This window comes from Lepidochelys kempii, chromosome 1 (genome assembly GCF_965140285.1).
Source record: "Lepidochelys kempii isolate rLepKem1 chromosome 1, rLepKem1.hap1, whole genome shotgun sequence".
Lineage (NCBI taxonomy): Eukaryota > Metazoa > Chordata > Testudines > Cheloniidae > Lepidochelys > Lepidochelys kempii.
The window spans coordinates 190,803,587-190,815,965 of record NC_136380.1 but is presented as its reverse complement, the minus strand read 5'-3'; the positions used below and the strand labels follow the sequence as shown (position 1 = coordinate 190,815,965).

Here is a 12,379-nt window from a genome sequence, read left to right as displayed (position 1 = left end):
AAGGTTGCATGAGTAATGATAAGTCTGGCATTACTTAAATTTTGACTGCTTGACTTTACACCCTTAATGTTTTTAATGTAATGTTTTTTTCCCCGAAGGTCATACAAAATAATTAAAGGTCCACAGAAGGACATTTGGGAGATCCAATTTACTTTTTTCTTATAATACAAGAACAAGAGGAGCAGGACTGGCTGAAATTTGCGATTTTTGGTTAGCAGGAAATTTAAATATTTCAACATTTGGTTTTGTTCCAATTCAGAATTAAATGTTTTTTCTTTTTTACGTTTCCAGTGAACCAGAAATTCTGAATTTCATTTGTTTTGGCAATGCTGACCGAGGGCATTTCTGAAATGAAATATGCTCCCAGGGACCCCAGTAGCAGTTGATTAACAAGAATCATGTTGACTTTAGTTTCACCACTGCTGTAAAGCAGCGTTGGAACTGACAATAATCATATCAAGTTCGATCAGCAGCTGCCAGGACTCCCAGGGTCTGTGGCCCTGGGGCAGAGCACATAGCACAGTTGTCCCAGAGCCACCAGCCCTGGAAGACCTGGGGTCCCAAGCAGCCCACCAGGAAACCAGGCAGGTTTCTGATGGAACCCTGGCTGTGATTCAATGAATGTTTGGCAAACCCGAGATGTTTTCACAAAACATTTTGAGTTCAACTAATTGGCACTTTCTGAGGATGCTTTGTTTCACCAGAAAATTCCCAACCAGCTCCAAAGAGGACTGTTGATTAAATTAAAATTCAGCACATTTAAATTCAATAAAAGGATTTTTTGATGCAGGTTGTAACTAATCCTCCAGTGCTCAATGCTGCAGGATATTATTGAGAAAAATATTTTAGTTAAAATTGATTAGCCACTTATATGAATTTGAACAGCATAAGTAGTTATAGTACATATAACAACATTTATAAGGGCTGGCCATCCTCATGCTTCAAGGTGTAAACCGATCAGCAGCCATACACAAAAGCAAACTTTCCATGATGGTTACAGTATTACACAATTCTCTGCCATTGCAGGATGAATTCCCTGATATTACAGGGGCCTGGGGCACGGGAATACTTGGTCCCTGCTACTCTCTGCCTGTGGCACATCATAGTTCAGTCACTTTAAAATGTCAGTTGTTGGGTTTAGGCAGGTGCTGGGTGGTTGTGGTGGCATGTGAGATAAAGGAAGTCAGACTAGATGGTCTGGTGGTCCCTTCTGGCCTTAAACTTAATGAGTCCATGACAACAAGATGAATTATTGGGGATGCTTTTGAAAGCACCTGGCATTGGTAGAGCCAGAACTGGAATACTAGCCTACATGAACCACTCGGGGTTTGCACTGATATGGCAATTTGAATGTTATGTTATTGGAAAGATAAGTGGGAGGGTAATATAATGGGGGAGTAAGGGAAGAGAGAAAACTAAGGAAGAAGGCATGAACAAAGAAGAAAAAGGCATGTGAAAAAAGGGGTTTCTTTTAGGCTTTGCACAGAAATAAGGTAGAAAATGAGCTTTCGTCATTCTCTAGCATTTAAACAAAAGGTTGAATGGTAAATATTAGTTTTTTTCTGACTGTTTAATCATTAAACCGGTCACAAACATGCTTACATTTTAAAGATTCTAATTCTGCTAGTGCCACTAATTACTTCCCTGTGAATGGTCTTACTCTGGCACCAGCAAAAAAGTTCTGTTTGACCTGAGTGCAAACTGACCCCTCCCCCATTGCCTCTAGAATATTTTTCCTCTCTCTACATTAACAAAAGGCTATTTGGACGTGCCTTTTCAGCTAATCCACATTACCAGTAGCATCCTGCCTAATTTCAAAGCATCAGCTTTGAAGTTATGCTGCCCAGGCAACCTTCAGACCACAGTTATTTGACTGAAGAAAACAAATGAATAATAAGTCAAATGTAAAAATTGTACCAAAGCACTTTCTCAACATTAGAGTTGTATTAACAATTCACTGGAAATAAGTAATATTCAAAATAATGACCATGAGCAAAGAAGGCCCCCAACTTGAATTCATTTAGAGGCTACTTTAGTTACAGGACTGCATTTGTTTTTAGTGCTAAAAATGTCAGCAACATCAACCTGTTTCTGCCACAAAAGTGACCTCCACATTTAGCTAAAGCAATGTGCGGGGAGTCTGGTTTGCTCACCCATATTAATGCATTTTGAAGAAAAAGAAAAACAAAAACAGCAACGCTGAAGCTCAAAGTTCAGGAATTGCACAAAGATGATAAGGGGGTCTGTTTCGTCTGTAAAAAAACGAGGGGAGAACTTAGACCTACCACTGCAAAAACTGGAACTCTTGTCACATTTTCAGAACAAACCCCCTCTCCTTCTGATGCCTGGGGCAAAACGAACTTGACACAAATGGGGGCTAAAGGCCTAAATCACTCTGAATTCTGCTATCTCAGTGACACTGGATCTGTCCCCAGGAGAAAACAGGCAAGCAGCAAATTATTTCCACAAACCTACAAAGCAGTAATGTTTTTTCTACGACTGCAATCTAGGAGCCTGACAGATTAATAAGACCGCTGCCACCATCGCCTTGTTATGCACAGTAAGTTTCCAGGTGCGGTGCATAACAAGGGCTAAGGGAAGGAGCAAAAACCAATCTGAACTATCCGCAGAAACAAGCAAGTGTGAACTTTGCCGAAGTTTTGAAGCTGCTGAATTTACTTACATGTCCTGGCCTCTGAGAGAGCAATCACCACAACAAAACAAGTGTGGAAACCGATGCAGCGCCTGTCTAGCAGCTTCATCCTTACAGAAAGCAGCTGGAAGGGGCTACCAGGCACGTGTGTCTGGTGCGGGGGAGATATGGACAGACGAGGCGCCTTGGTTAGTACAGCGCCTCTGTTTGCTTTGTGCCTGCTGCAGCTTCTGAGTGAAATAGCAGCACCGCAGCAGCAGGGGATCTCGTGCCGGACTCCGGCCGTCCTGGAGAGCTAGGGGAGGGAGTGACAGTGGGGGGGCTGGACACTTCCAGGAAACGTTCCGGAGTGTTTCTCATGGAGCATAAACAGGATGCTCGGGGCTCCAGGGCAGCCAGAGCCAGGAGGCTGCTGAGCGCCAAGCGCTAGTTTACAGCTGCCCGGAAAACTTGCGGGGTAGGAGAGAAAGAAATTGCAAAAAGTAAAACAATAGCCTCCAAAAATTCACTCCTGGGCTTCTTTAAAAGTTCAGTTTCGTCAACATTTTCTGATCTTAGCTCTCCCACCCAGATCTTAACTCTCCCACCCAGATCCAGAGAGGGACGGACACCCCGCCCCCGCGCCCCGGGGCACCACACACCAGGTTCAGCTCAGGCAGACGCCAGGCACAGATCCCCAGCCACAGACACCTCTTAGGGACACTAGGCACAGCTAGGGTTGCCAACTGTGGTTGGACAAATGCCTGGAGATTTCATCACATGACAATGTTTAATTAAAGATTAATCTTTAATTCCTGGAGACTCCAGGACAATCCTGGAGGATTGGCAACCCTAGGCACAGCTCCCCAGCCCGACACCTCCCTGGGGACACCAGGCACAGCCGCCCAGCCACAGACGCCCCCTCATGGACACCAGACACAGCTGCCCTGCCAGACACCTCCCCGGGGACACCAGGCACAGCTCCCCAGCCACAGACACCCCCTCAGTGACATCCGGCACAGCTCCCCAGCCAGACACCCTCCCACCTCCCCCCAGGATACCAGGGACAGCTCCTCAGCCAGACAACTCCCAGGGGACACCAGTGTGACAGCCTGTACTCTTGTTTTCACCCCTTCATAAGATTATGATACATTTTATATAAAAAGAAAAGGAGTACTTGTGGCACCTTAGAGACTAACCAATTTATTTGAGCATAAGCTTTCGTGAGCTACAGCTCACCTTATCGAATGCATACCGTGGAAAATACAGAAGATGTTTTTATACACACAGGCCATGAAAAAATGGGTGTTTATCACTACAAAAGGTTTTCTCTGCCCCCACCCCACTCTCCTGCTGGTAATAGCTTATCTAAAGTGATCACTCTCCTTACAATGTGTATAATAATCAAGGTGGGACATTTCCAGCACGTCCCCTAACGCCCCTACTCTACTTGCGCTATATTGATGACATCTTTATCATCTGGACCATGGAAAAGAAGCCCTTGAGGAATTCCACCGTGATTTCAACAATTTCCATCCCACCATCAACCTCAGTCTGGTCCAGTGCACACAAGAGATCCACTTCCTGGACACTACAGTGCTAATAAACGATGGTCACATAAACACCACCCTATACCAGAAACCTACTGACCGCTATGCCTACCTACATGCCTCCAGCTTTCACCCTGACCACACCACACGATCCATTGTCTACAACCAAGCTCTGCGATACAACCGCATTTGCTCCAACCCCTCAGACAGAGACAAACACCTACAAGATCTCTATCAAGCATTCTTACAACTACAGTACCCACCTGCGGAAGTGAAGAAGATTGATAGAGCCAGAAGAGTTCCCAGAAGTCACCTACTACAGGACAGGCCCAACAAAGAAAATAACAGAACGCCACTAGCCGTCACCTTCAGCCCCCAACTAAAACCCCTCCAACGCATTATCAAGGATCTACAACCTATCCTGAAGGACGACCCAACACTCTCACAAATCTTGGGAGACAGGCCAGTCCTTGCCTACAGACAGCCTCCCAACCTGAAGCGAATACTCACCAGCAACCACATACCACGCAACAGAACCACTAACCCAGGAACCTATCCTTGCAACAAAGCCCGTTGCCAACTGTACCCACATATCTATTCAGGGGACACCATCATAGGGCCTAATCACATCAGCCACACTATCAGAGGCTCGTTCACCTGCACATCCACCAATGTGATATATGCCATCATGTGCCAGCAATGCCCCTCTGCCATGTACATTGGTCAAACTGGACAGTCTCTACGTAAAAGAATAAATGGACACAAATCAGATGTCAAGAATTATAACGTTCATAAACCAGTCGGAGAACACTTCAATCTCTCTGGTCACGCGATTACAGACATGAAAGTTGTGATATTACAACAGAAAAACTTCAGAAACAGACTCCAAAGAGAGATTGCTGAATTGGAATTAATTTGCAAATTGGATACAATTAACTTAGGCTTGAATAGAGACTGGGAATGGTTGAGTCATTATACAAAGTAACCTATTTCCCCTTGTTTATTCCTCCCCCCACTGTTCCTCTGACGTTCTTGTTAAACCCTGAATTTGTGCTGGAAATGGACCACCTTAATTATCATACACATTGTAAGGAGAGTGATCACTTTAGATAAAAGAAAAGGAGTACTTGTGGCACCTTAGAGACTAACCAATTTATTTGAGCATAAGCTTTCGTGAGCTACAGCTCACTTCATCAAATGCATACTGTGGAAAATACAGAGGATGTTTTTATACACACAGACCATGAAAAAATGGGTGTTTATCACTACAAAAGGTTTTCTCTTCCCCCACCCCACTCTCCTGCTGATAATAGCTTACCTAAAGTGATCACTCGCCTTACAATAAAAAGAAAAGGAGTACTTTTGGCACCTTAGAGACTAACCAATTTATTTGAGCATAAGCATTCTTGAGCTGTAAATTGGTTAGTCTCTAAGGTGCCACAAGTACTCCTTTTCTTTTGCGAATACAGACTAACACGGCTGTTACTCTCCTTACAATGTGTATGATAATCAAGGTGGGCCATTTCCAGCACAAATCCAGGGTTTAACAAGAACGTCTGAGGAACAGTGTGTGTGGGGGGGAGGAATAAACAATTGGAAATACGTTACTTTTTATAATAAATCAACCATGCCCAGTCTCTATTCAAGCCTAAGTTAATTGTATCCAATTTGCAAATTAATTCCAATTCAGCAGTCTCTCGCTGGAGTCTGTTTTAGAAGTTTTTTTGTTGAAGGATACTCACTTTGAGATTAGAAATCGAGTGACCAGAGAGATTGAAGTGTTCTCCGACTGGTTTATGAACGTTATAATTCTTGACATCTGATTTGTGTCCATTTGTTCTTTTACGTAGAGACTGTCCAGTTTGACCAATGTATATGGCAGAGGGGCATTGCTGGCACATGATGGCATATATCACATTGGTAGATGTGCAGGTGAACGAGCCTCTGATGGTGTGGCTGATGTGATTAGGCCCTGTGATGGTGTCCCCTGAATAGATATGTGGGCACAGTTGGCAACGGGCTTCGTTGTAAGGATAGGTTCCTGGGTAAGTGGTTCTGTTGTGTGGTATGTGGTTGCTGGTGAGTATTTGCTTCAGGTTGGGGGGCTGTCTGTAGGCAAGGACTGGCCTGTCTCCCAAGATTTGTGAGAGTGTTGGGTCGTCCTTCAGATTGGTTGTAGATCCTTGATAATGCGTTGGAGGGGTTTTAGTTGGGGGCTGAAAGTGACGGCTCGTGGCGTTCTGTTATTTTCTTTGTTGGGCCTGTCCTGTAGTAGGTGACTTCTGGGAACTCTTCTGGCTCTATCAATCTTCTTCACTTCCGCAGGTGGGTACTGTAGTTGTAAGAATGCTTGATAGAGATCTTGTAGGTGTTTGTCTCTGTCTGAGGGGTTGGAGCAAATGCGGTTGTATCGCAGAGCTTGGTTGTAGACAATGGATCGTGTGGTGTGGTCAGGGTGAAAGCTGGAGGCATGTAGGTAGGCATAGCGGTCAGTAGGTTTCTGGTATAGGGTGGTGTTTATGTGACCATCGTTTATTAGCACTGTAGTGTCCAGGAAGTGGATCTCTTGTGTGCACTGGACCAGACTGAGGTTGATGGTGGGATGGAAATTGTTGAAATCACGGTGGAATTCCTCAAGGGCTTCTTTTCCATGGTCCAGATGATAAAGATGTCATCAATATAGCGCAAGTAGAGTAGGGGCGTTAGGGGACGAGAGCTGGGGAAGCGTTGTTCTAAGTCAGCCATAAAAATGTTGGCATACTGTTGGGCCATGCGGGTACCCATAGCAGTGCCGCTGATTTGAAGGTATACATTGTCCCAAATGTGAAATAGTTATGGGTAAGGACAAAGTCACAAAGTTCAGCCACCAGGTTAGCCGTGACATTATCGGGGATAGCGTTCTTGATGGCTTGTAATCCATCTTTGTGTGGAATGTTGGTGTAGAGGGCTTTTACATCCATAGTGGCCAGGATGGTGTTATCAGGAAGATCACCGATGGATTGTAGTTTCCTCAGGAAGTCAGTGGTGTCTCGAAGGTAGCTGGGAGTGCTGGTAGCGTAGGGCCTGAGGAGGGAGTCTACATAGCCAGACAATCCTGCTGTCAGGGTGCCAATGCCTGAGATGATGGGGCGCCCAGGATTTCCAGGTTTATGGATCTTGGGTAGTCGATAGAATATCCCAGGTCGGAGTTCCAGGGGTGTGTCTGTGCGGATTTGATCTTGTGCTTTTTCTTTTTCGGGAGTTTCTTCAGCAAATGCTGTAGTTTCTTTTGGTAACTCTCAGTGGGATCAGAGGGTAATGGCTTGTAGAAAGTGGTGTTGGAGAGCTGCTCTTGTTCATATTCCGACTATTCATGATGACAACAGCACCTCCTTTGTCAGCCTTTTTGATTATGATGTCAGAGTTGTTTCTAAGGCTGTGGATGGCATTGTGTTCTGCACGGCTGAGGTTGTGGGGCAAGTGATGCTGCTTTTCCACAATTTCAGCCCGTGCACGACGGCGGAAGCACTCTATGTAGAAGTCCAGTCTGCTGTCTTGACCTTCAGGAGGAGTCCACCCCAAATCCTTCTTTTTGTAGTGTTGGTAGGGAGGTCTCTGTGGATTAGGATGTTGTTCAGAGGTGTGTTGGAAATATTCTTTGAGTCGGAGAAGTCGAAAATAGGATTCTAGGTCACCACAGAACTGTATCATGTTCGTGGGGGGTGGAGGGGCAGAAGGAGAGGTCCCGAGATAGGACAGCTGCTTCTGCTGGGCTAAGAGTATAGTTGGATAGATTAACAATATTGCTGGGTGGGTTGAGGGAACCATTGCTGTGGCCCCTTGCGGCATATAGTAGTTTAGAAAGTTTAGTATCTTTTTTCTTTTTAGAGAAGCAAAGTATGTGTTGTATTTTGGGGGGTGGGGTGGGGAGAAAACCTGGATTTGTGCTGGAAATGGCCCACCTTGATTATCATACACATTGTAAGGAGAGTGATCACTTTAGATAAGCTATTACCAACAGGAGAGTGGGGTGGGGGGAGAGAAAACTTTTTGTAGTGATAAACACCCATTTTTTCATGGTCTGTGTGTATAAAAACATCTTCTGTATTTTCCACGGTATGCATCCGATGAAGTGAGCTGTAGCTCACGAAAGCTTATGCTCAAATAAATTGGTTAGTCTCTAAGGTGCCACAAGTACTCCTTTTCTTTTTGCGAATACAGACTAACACGGCTGTTACTCTGAAACCTGTCATTTTATATAAGGTATGCCTTGTGGTGTATCATTTGAAAACACATAATTTGTTGATTATCAGTGTCCTGGTAAAATATGTGTGGCAACCTTTTATGCAAAGTTATAAGATTCCTGCGTATGATATAACTAAGACATGTTCCTGAACTTCAAAGTCTGGGGAGCGGTCACAGACAAGTTGCCCAGAGACAGAAGTCAAGCTGACACCTTAGTCGGGTGTCAACAAAATCAAATGCACCATCACTGGGTTAAGTAGCCATTTTTTGGCAGGACAGAGGGTGTGGGTGAAAAATCTACATCTGGTCAAAGAAACAACAGCTTGGGGTTTCTGTCCACACACACTTTCTGTCTCCTAAACCTCCCCTGGAGCTGCTTCTTGAAGAAAAGACAGCACTAAAAGAAGGGAAAGCAGACATCCCAAATTAAGCCCTTTCTCTTTGCCTATGGCATCCGCAACACCTGAAGAACAAAGGAAGCAGCATTGAACTGGGGCATTGAAATAAATTCAGCCGGTAAGACTGTTCAAACAATGGGTGAGAGCTTGAACTAATTTAGTTTAATTTAGGCATTGTGTGTTTTATTTTCTTGTAACCAACAAACAGTTACAGTTATGCTTCATTACTTGTAATCACTTAAAACCTATCCTGTAGTTAATAAACTTGTTTTATTGTTTTATCTAAAGCAGTGTGTTTGGATTGAAGCATTTGGGATAACATGGGTTGTGCACATCATTTTCTATGCATGAAATGACAGACTTTCTATGAGCTTGTGCTGTCCAGGGGGGAGCTGGGCAGTACAAGACACACATTGCTGGGGGAAAGTCTGGGACTGGGAATTTGCTGGCGTTGTCACGCGGTGTAATTCAAGGGTGGGTGGCTATAGCACTCCTCCAGCGTAGCTGGGAGCCACGTAATTTACACGCCGAGGACACCGGGGTCCTTCTCCAGGGATGGAGCGAGCCCCGCACCCCCACCCCAGCACTCTGTATATGTGCGCGTGCGTGCCCCCGCGCCGGGGGCTGGAAGCTGGAGTCTCTCAACCGCCCCAAGAGTTCTATCCCCGCCCCCGTGACACAATTGGTTGCCCTTTCTCCTCGAGCAACAAAAATCCCCCCCCCGCTCCCGATTGGCTCTCCCGCAGTTCCGCCCCCTCGTTTGGCTACCATGGTGGCCCCGCCCCTTCCCGGTCACCAGGGGTGACCATCCTAGTTACGTGCCCCTTCTGCCTCGCTTGTACCGGTCTCCGTGTGGCCCCGACCCCAGCCAATGGGCGAGCGCAGGGAAGGGGGGGGTGTGGGGAGATCCGGTCACGTGCCACCCCAGCGGCCGCGTTGGGCCCGGAGGAGCCGGTTCTGAGCGGAGCTACCGACCCGAACGCGGACTCCCCGCTTCCGGGGCCCTCATGGCGGGGGCAGGGCAGGGCGCGGCGCCGGGGCAGCAGCAGCCGGCGGGCGGGGCTACAGGCGCCTGCGCGGCTTCGTCGCTTCGCCCCGCCGCTGAGCGCCAGGTAACGGGGCGGCCGCGCGCGCCCGGCTTGAGCCTCTCAATGCGCCCCCCCCCCTTCCCCGCCCGGCGCCTGCCCCGGCTCCCCTCGCGCCTGCGCGCCGCCGTTGCTGTCCCGGCCGGGGCTGTCTGGGCTGGTTCGTGGTGACCGCGGGCCCTGCTGCCCCCCCCCCCCCGCCAGCCCCTCGGGGGCGCTTTCCCACCGGACAGGCGCCGGAGCCGCGTCCCGGCTTCACGCGCGGGGGGACGGGGGGAGCTTGGCCCTAGACCCTGGGGGCTGCTGCCGGGAGCGTCATGCCGGGGCTGGGCGTTGCGGCGCCTCATTCCCCCCGGGGTGGTGGGGGCAGCCGGCCTGTCTTCCTGGCCAAGGGCGGGTGGCTCCAGTCCTGGAAGAGAAGTTTGTGGGCAAAACGTTGGGCAGACTGTTAAGTCTGCAGTGAGACAAGGTGGGTGAGGTAACATCTTGTATTGGAGCTTACTTCTCTTGGGGGGAGAGAGAGAGAGACAAGCTTTGGAGCTAGGCATTGCTTTTCTCACAGGTGTGTGTGTTTGGGGGGGATGAGCTCAGTGTGGCTCCAAAGCTTGTCTCTCTCTCACCAACAGAAGTAGGTCCAATAAAAGAAAATATATCTTCCCTACCTTGTCTCTCTAGTAGTCTGAAACTGACCTGGCCGGGACAACAGTGCAAACAATATATGAACTCTCTCGACAGAGTAGAGTGGATCTTTGGTATCACCCGGAAGACCATCTCTTCCCAGGGTGGAAGAGACCAGTACACTAGACCTGTCTGCAGGGTAGTGGCTGGACACTGCAACAAGGATGCATGGATATGTTTGTGCAGTAACTTTGCGTTACAGAAGAACAACTTTTAGTGGTTCAACTATCCTTCATAGTAGCTCTGTCTGTTACTGTCTCATAGCATAGTAACAGGTTTCAGAGTAACAGCCGTGTTAGTCTGTATTCGCAAAAAGAAAAGGAGTACTTGTGGCACCTTAGAGACTAACCAATTTATTTGAGCATAAGCTTTCTTGAGCTACAGCTCACTTCATCGGATGCATAGTGAGCTGTAGCTCACGAAAGCTTATGCTCAAATAAATTGGTTAGTCTCAAAGGTGCCACAAGTACTCCTTTTCTTATAGCATAGTAGTGTTCCTTCTTATTCTGTACATCTGTTAAGTTAGTTTTCGCTGGTAGGAAGAGTATTAAATTTTTTGCCAAAAAGCTTTTACTGTTGAAACCGCCTTGAATTTTTGTTCAAAATAAAATACAGCTAAAATAATCCCATCCCCTCTTCTAAAATTCAAATGTAAAGACAAGTCAGGCAGGTATGTGATAAATATACAGCCAAATGTGATTAAATTAAAACACTTCTTGGGGAGAGGTAGTCTTTTTTTTTTAATTAGTTTATAAGTGAGTCATCAGACTGTTGTCTTGGATGAAAATTCCGCACCCTCAGCTTACATCACCACAGCAAAGTCAAAAATTGTCTGGTAATCTAAGATATGATGGTGGTTTACCTAGAAACAGTTTTGCCCTACACTGTGAAGATACAAAAACATGTGTTTTAGTTTTGTTCCACTGTGTGACTTTGTTCATAGATATAGTATTTTTTCCTGATAATGGTTTGCCTACATTTATATCTCATAGGCTTTGTCCCTGAAAGTGAAAGAAAGAACCGCATATTTAGGTTCCAGACCTTTGTGATTGCTCCTAGCTTTGCTGAGCAGCAACAGCAGAGTGAAATTAACAAGATTCTGCTCTGTTTTGTCCTTGACATTCAAACCCTGTAGGCAGCAGAGAAGCCATCAAGAACTACTGCAGTGGTTCTCAAATGTTTGTATTGGTGACCCCTTTCACACAGTAAGCCTCAAGTGTGATACCCCCCTCATAAATTAATTTTTTAAAATAATTAACACTATTATCAATTCTGGAGGCTAAATGGGGTTTGGGGTAGAGGCTGATAGCTCGTGTTCCCCCCAGATAATAACCTTTCGACCCCCTGAGGAGTCACGATCCCCCGTTTGAGAGCCCCTGAACTACTGGTTTCATGGTACTCTCTGGGAAAGCCATAAGCAGTAGCAAAAATAGGTGATGTAGTTATTGATGGGGGAGGAGGAGAGAGACTCTGAGATGACTATTTTACTGAAGACTTCCTTCCACCAGCAACCAAGAGGCTAGGAAAGGAGTGTGGTTGTAGAGGCACTCGTTCCACCCCTGGAAAGCTTTGGAATGTTCGTGGTGAGAAATCTGTCTCCAAGCTGCCAGATAAGCTGCTAAATTTTGAAGCCTCATTAGTCAGAGGCTGGCATTAGAACCAATATCTCTGAGTAGATTCTGAGGACAGTTTCCTGGTAGCAATCCCAGCATACTTGTGCTTCCCAGAAGCTGGCAATGGAGATATGGGCTTCTTTGCTGCTGCTGAGTCTAGTGGAGAGAGGAATGGTGGTGTTAGGAAGGGTGGTTCCCA

At 46.5% G+C, this 12,379-nt stretch overlaps 2 protein-coding genes across 12 annotated transcripts in view; one reads left to right on the top strand and one right to left on the bottom strand.

Annotated features, from left to right (window-relative positions):
* Positions 1-3,020, bottom strand: part of PROS1 (protein S) — a 45,227-nt gene extending 42,207 nt beyond the window's left edge. The window contains 1 exon segment of the mRNA XM_073305611.2: positions 2,684-3,020. Within this exon segment, the coding sequence (XP_073161712.1) occupies positions 2,684-3,020 (337 nt within the window).
* A 6,579-nt stretch (positions 3,021-9,599) lies between these two features.
* Positions 9,600-12,379, top strand: part of ARL13B (ARF like GTPase 13B) — an 80,404-nt gene continuing 77,624 nt past the window's right edge. For 7 of the 11 annotated variants that reach the window (XM_073305573.2, XM_073305525.2, XM_078848054.1 and 4 more), the window contains exon 1: positions 9,602-9,916. The gene's annotated coding sequence lies outside the window, so the exon portion shown is untranslated. Of the gene's footprint in view, positions 9,917-12,379 lie in introns of all 11 variants that reach the window. The other 4 variants (XM_073305584.2, XM_073305509.2, XM_073305517.2 and 1 more) reach the window with 3 other exon arrangements.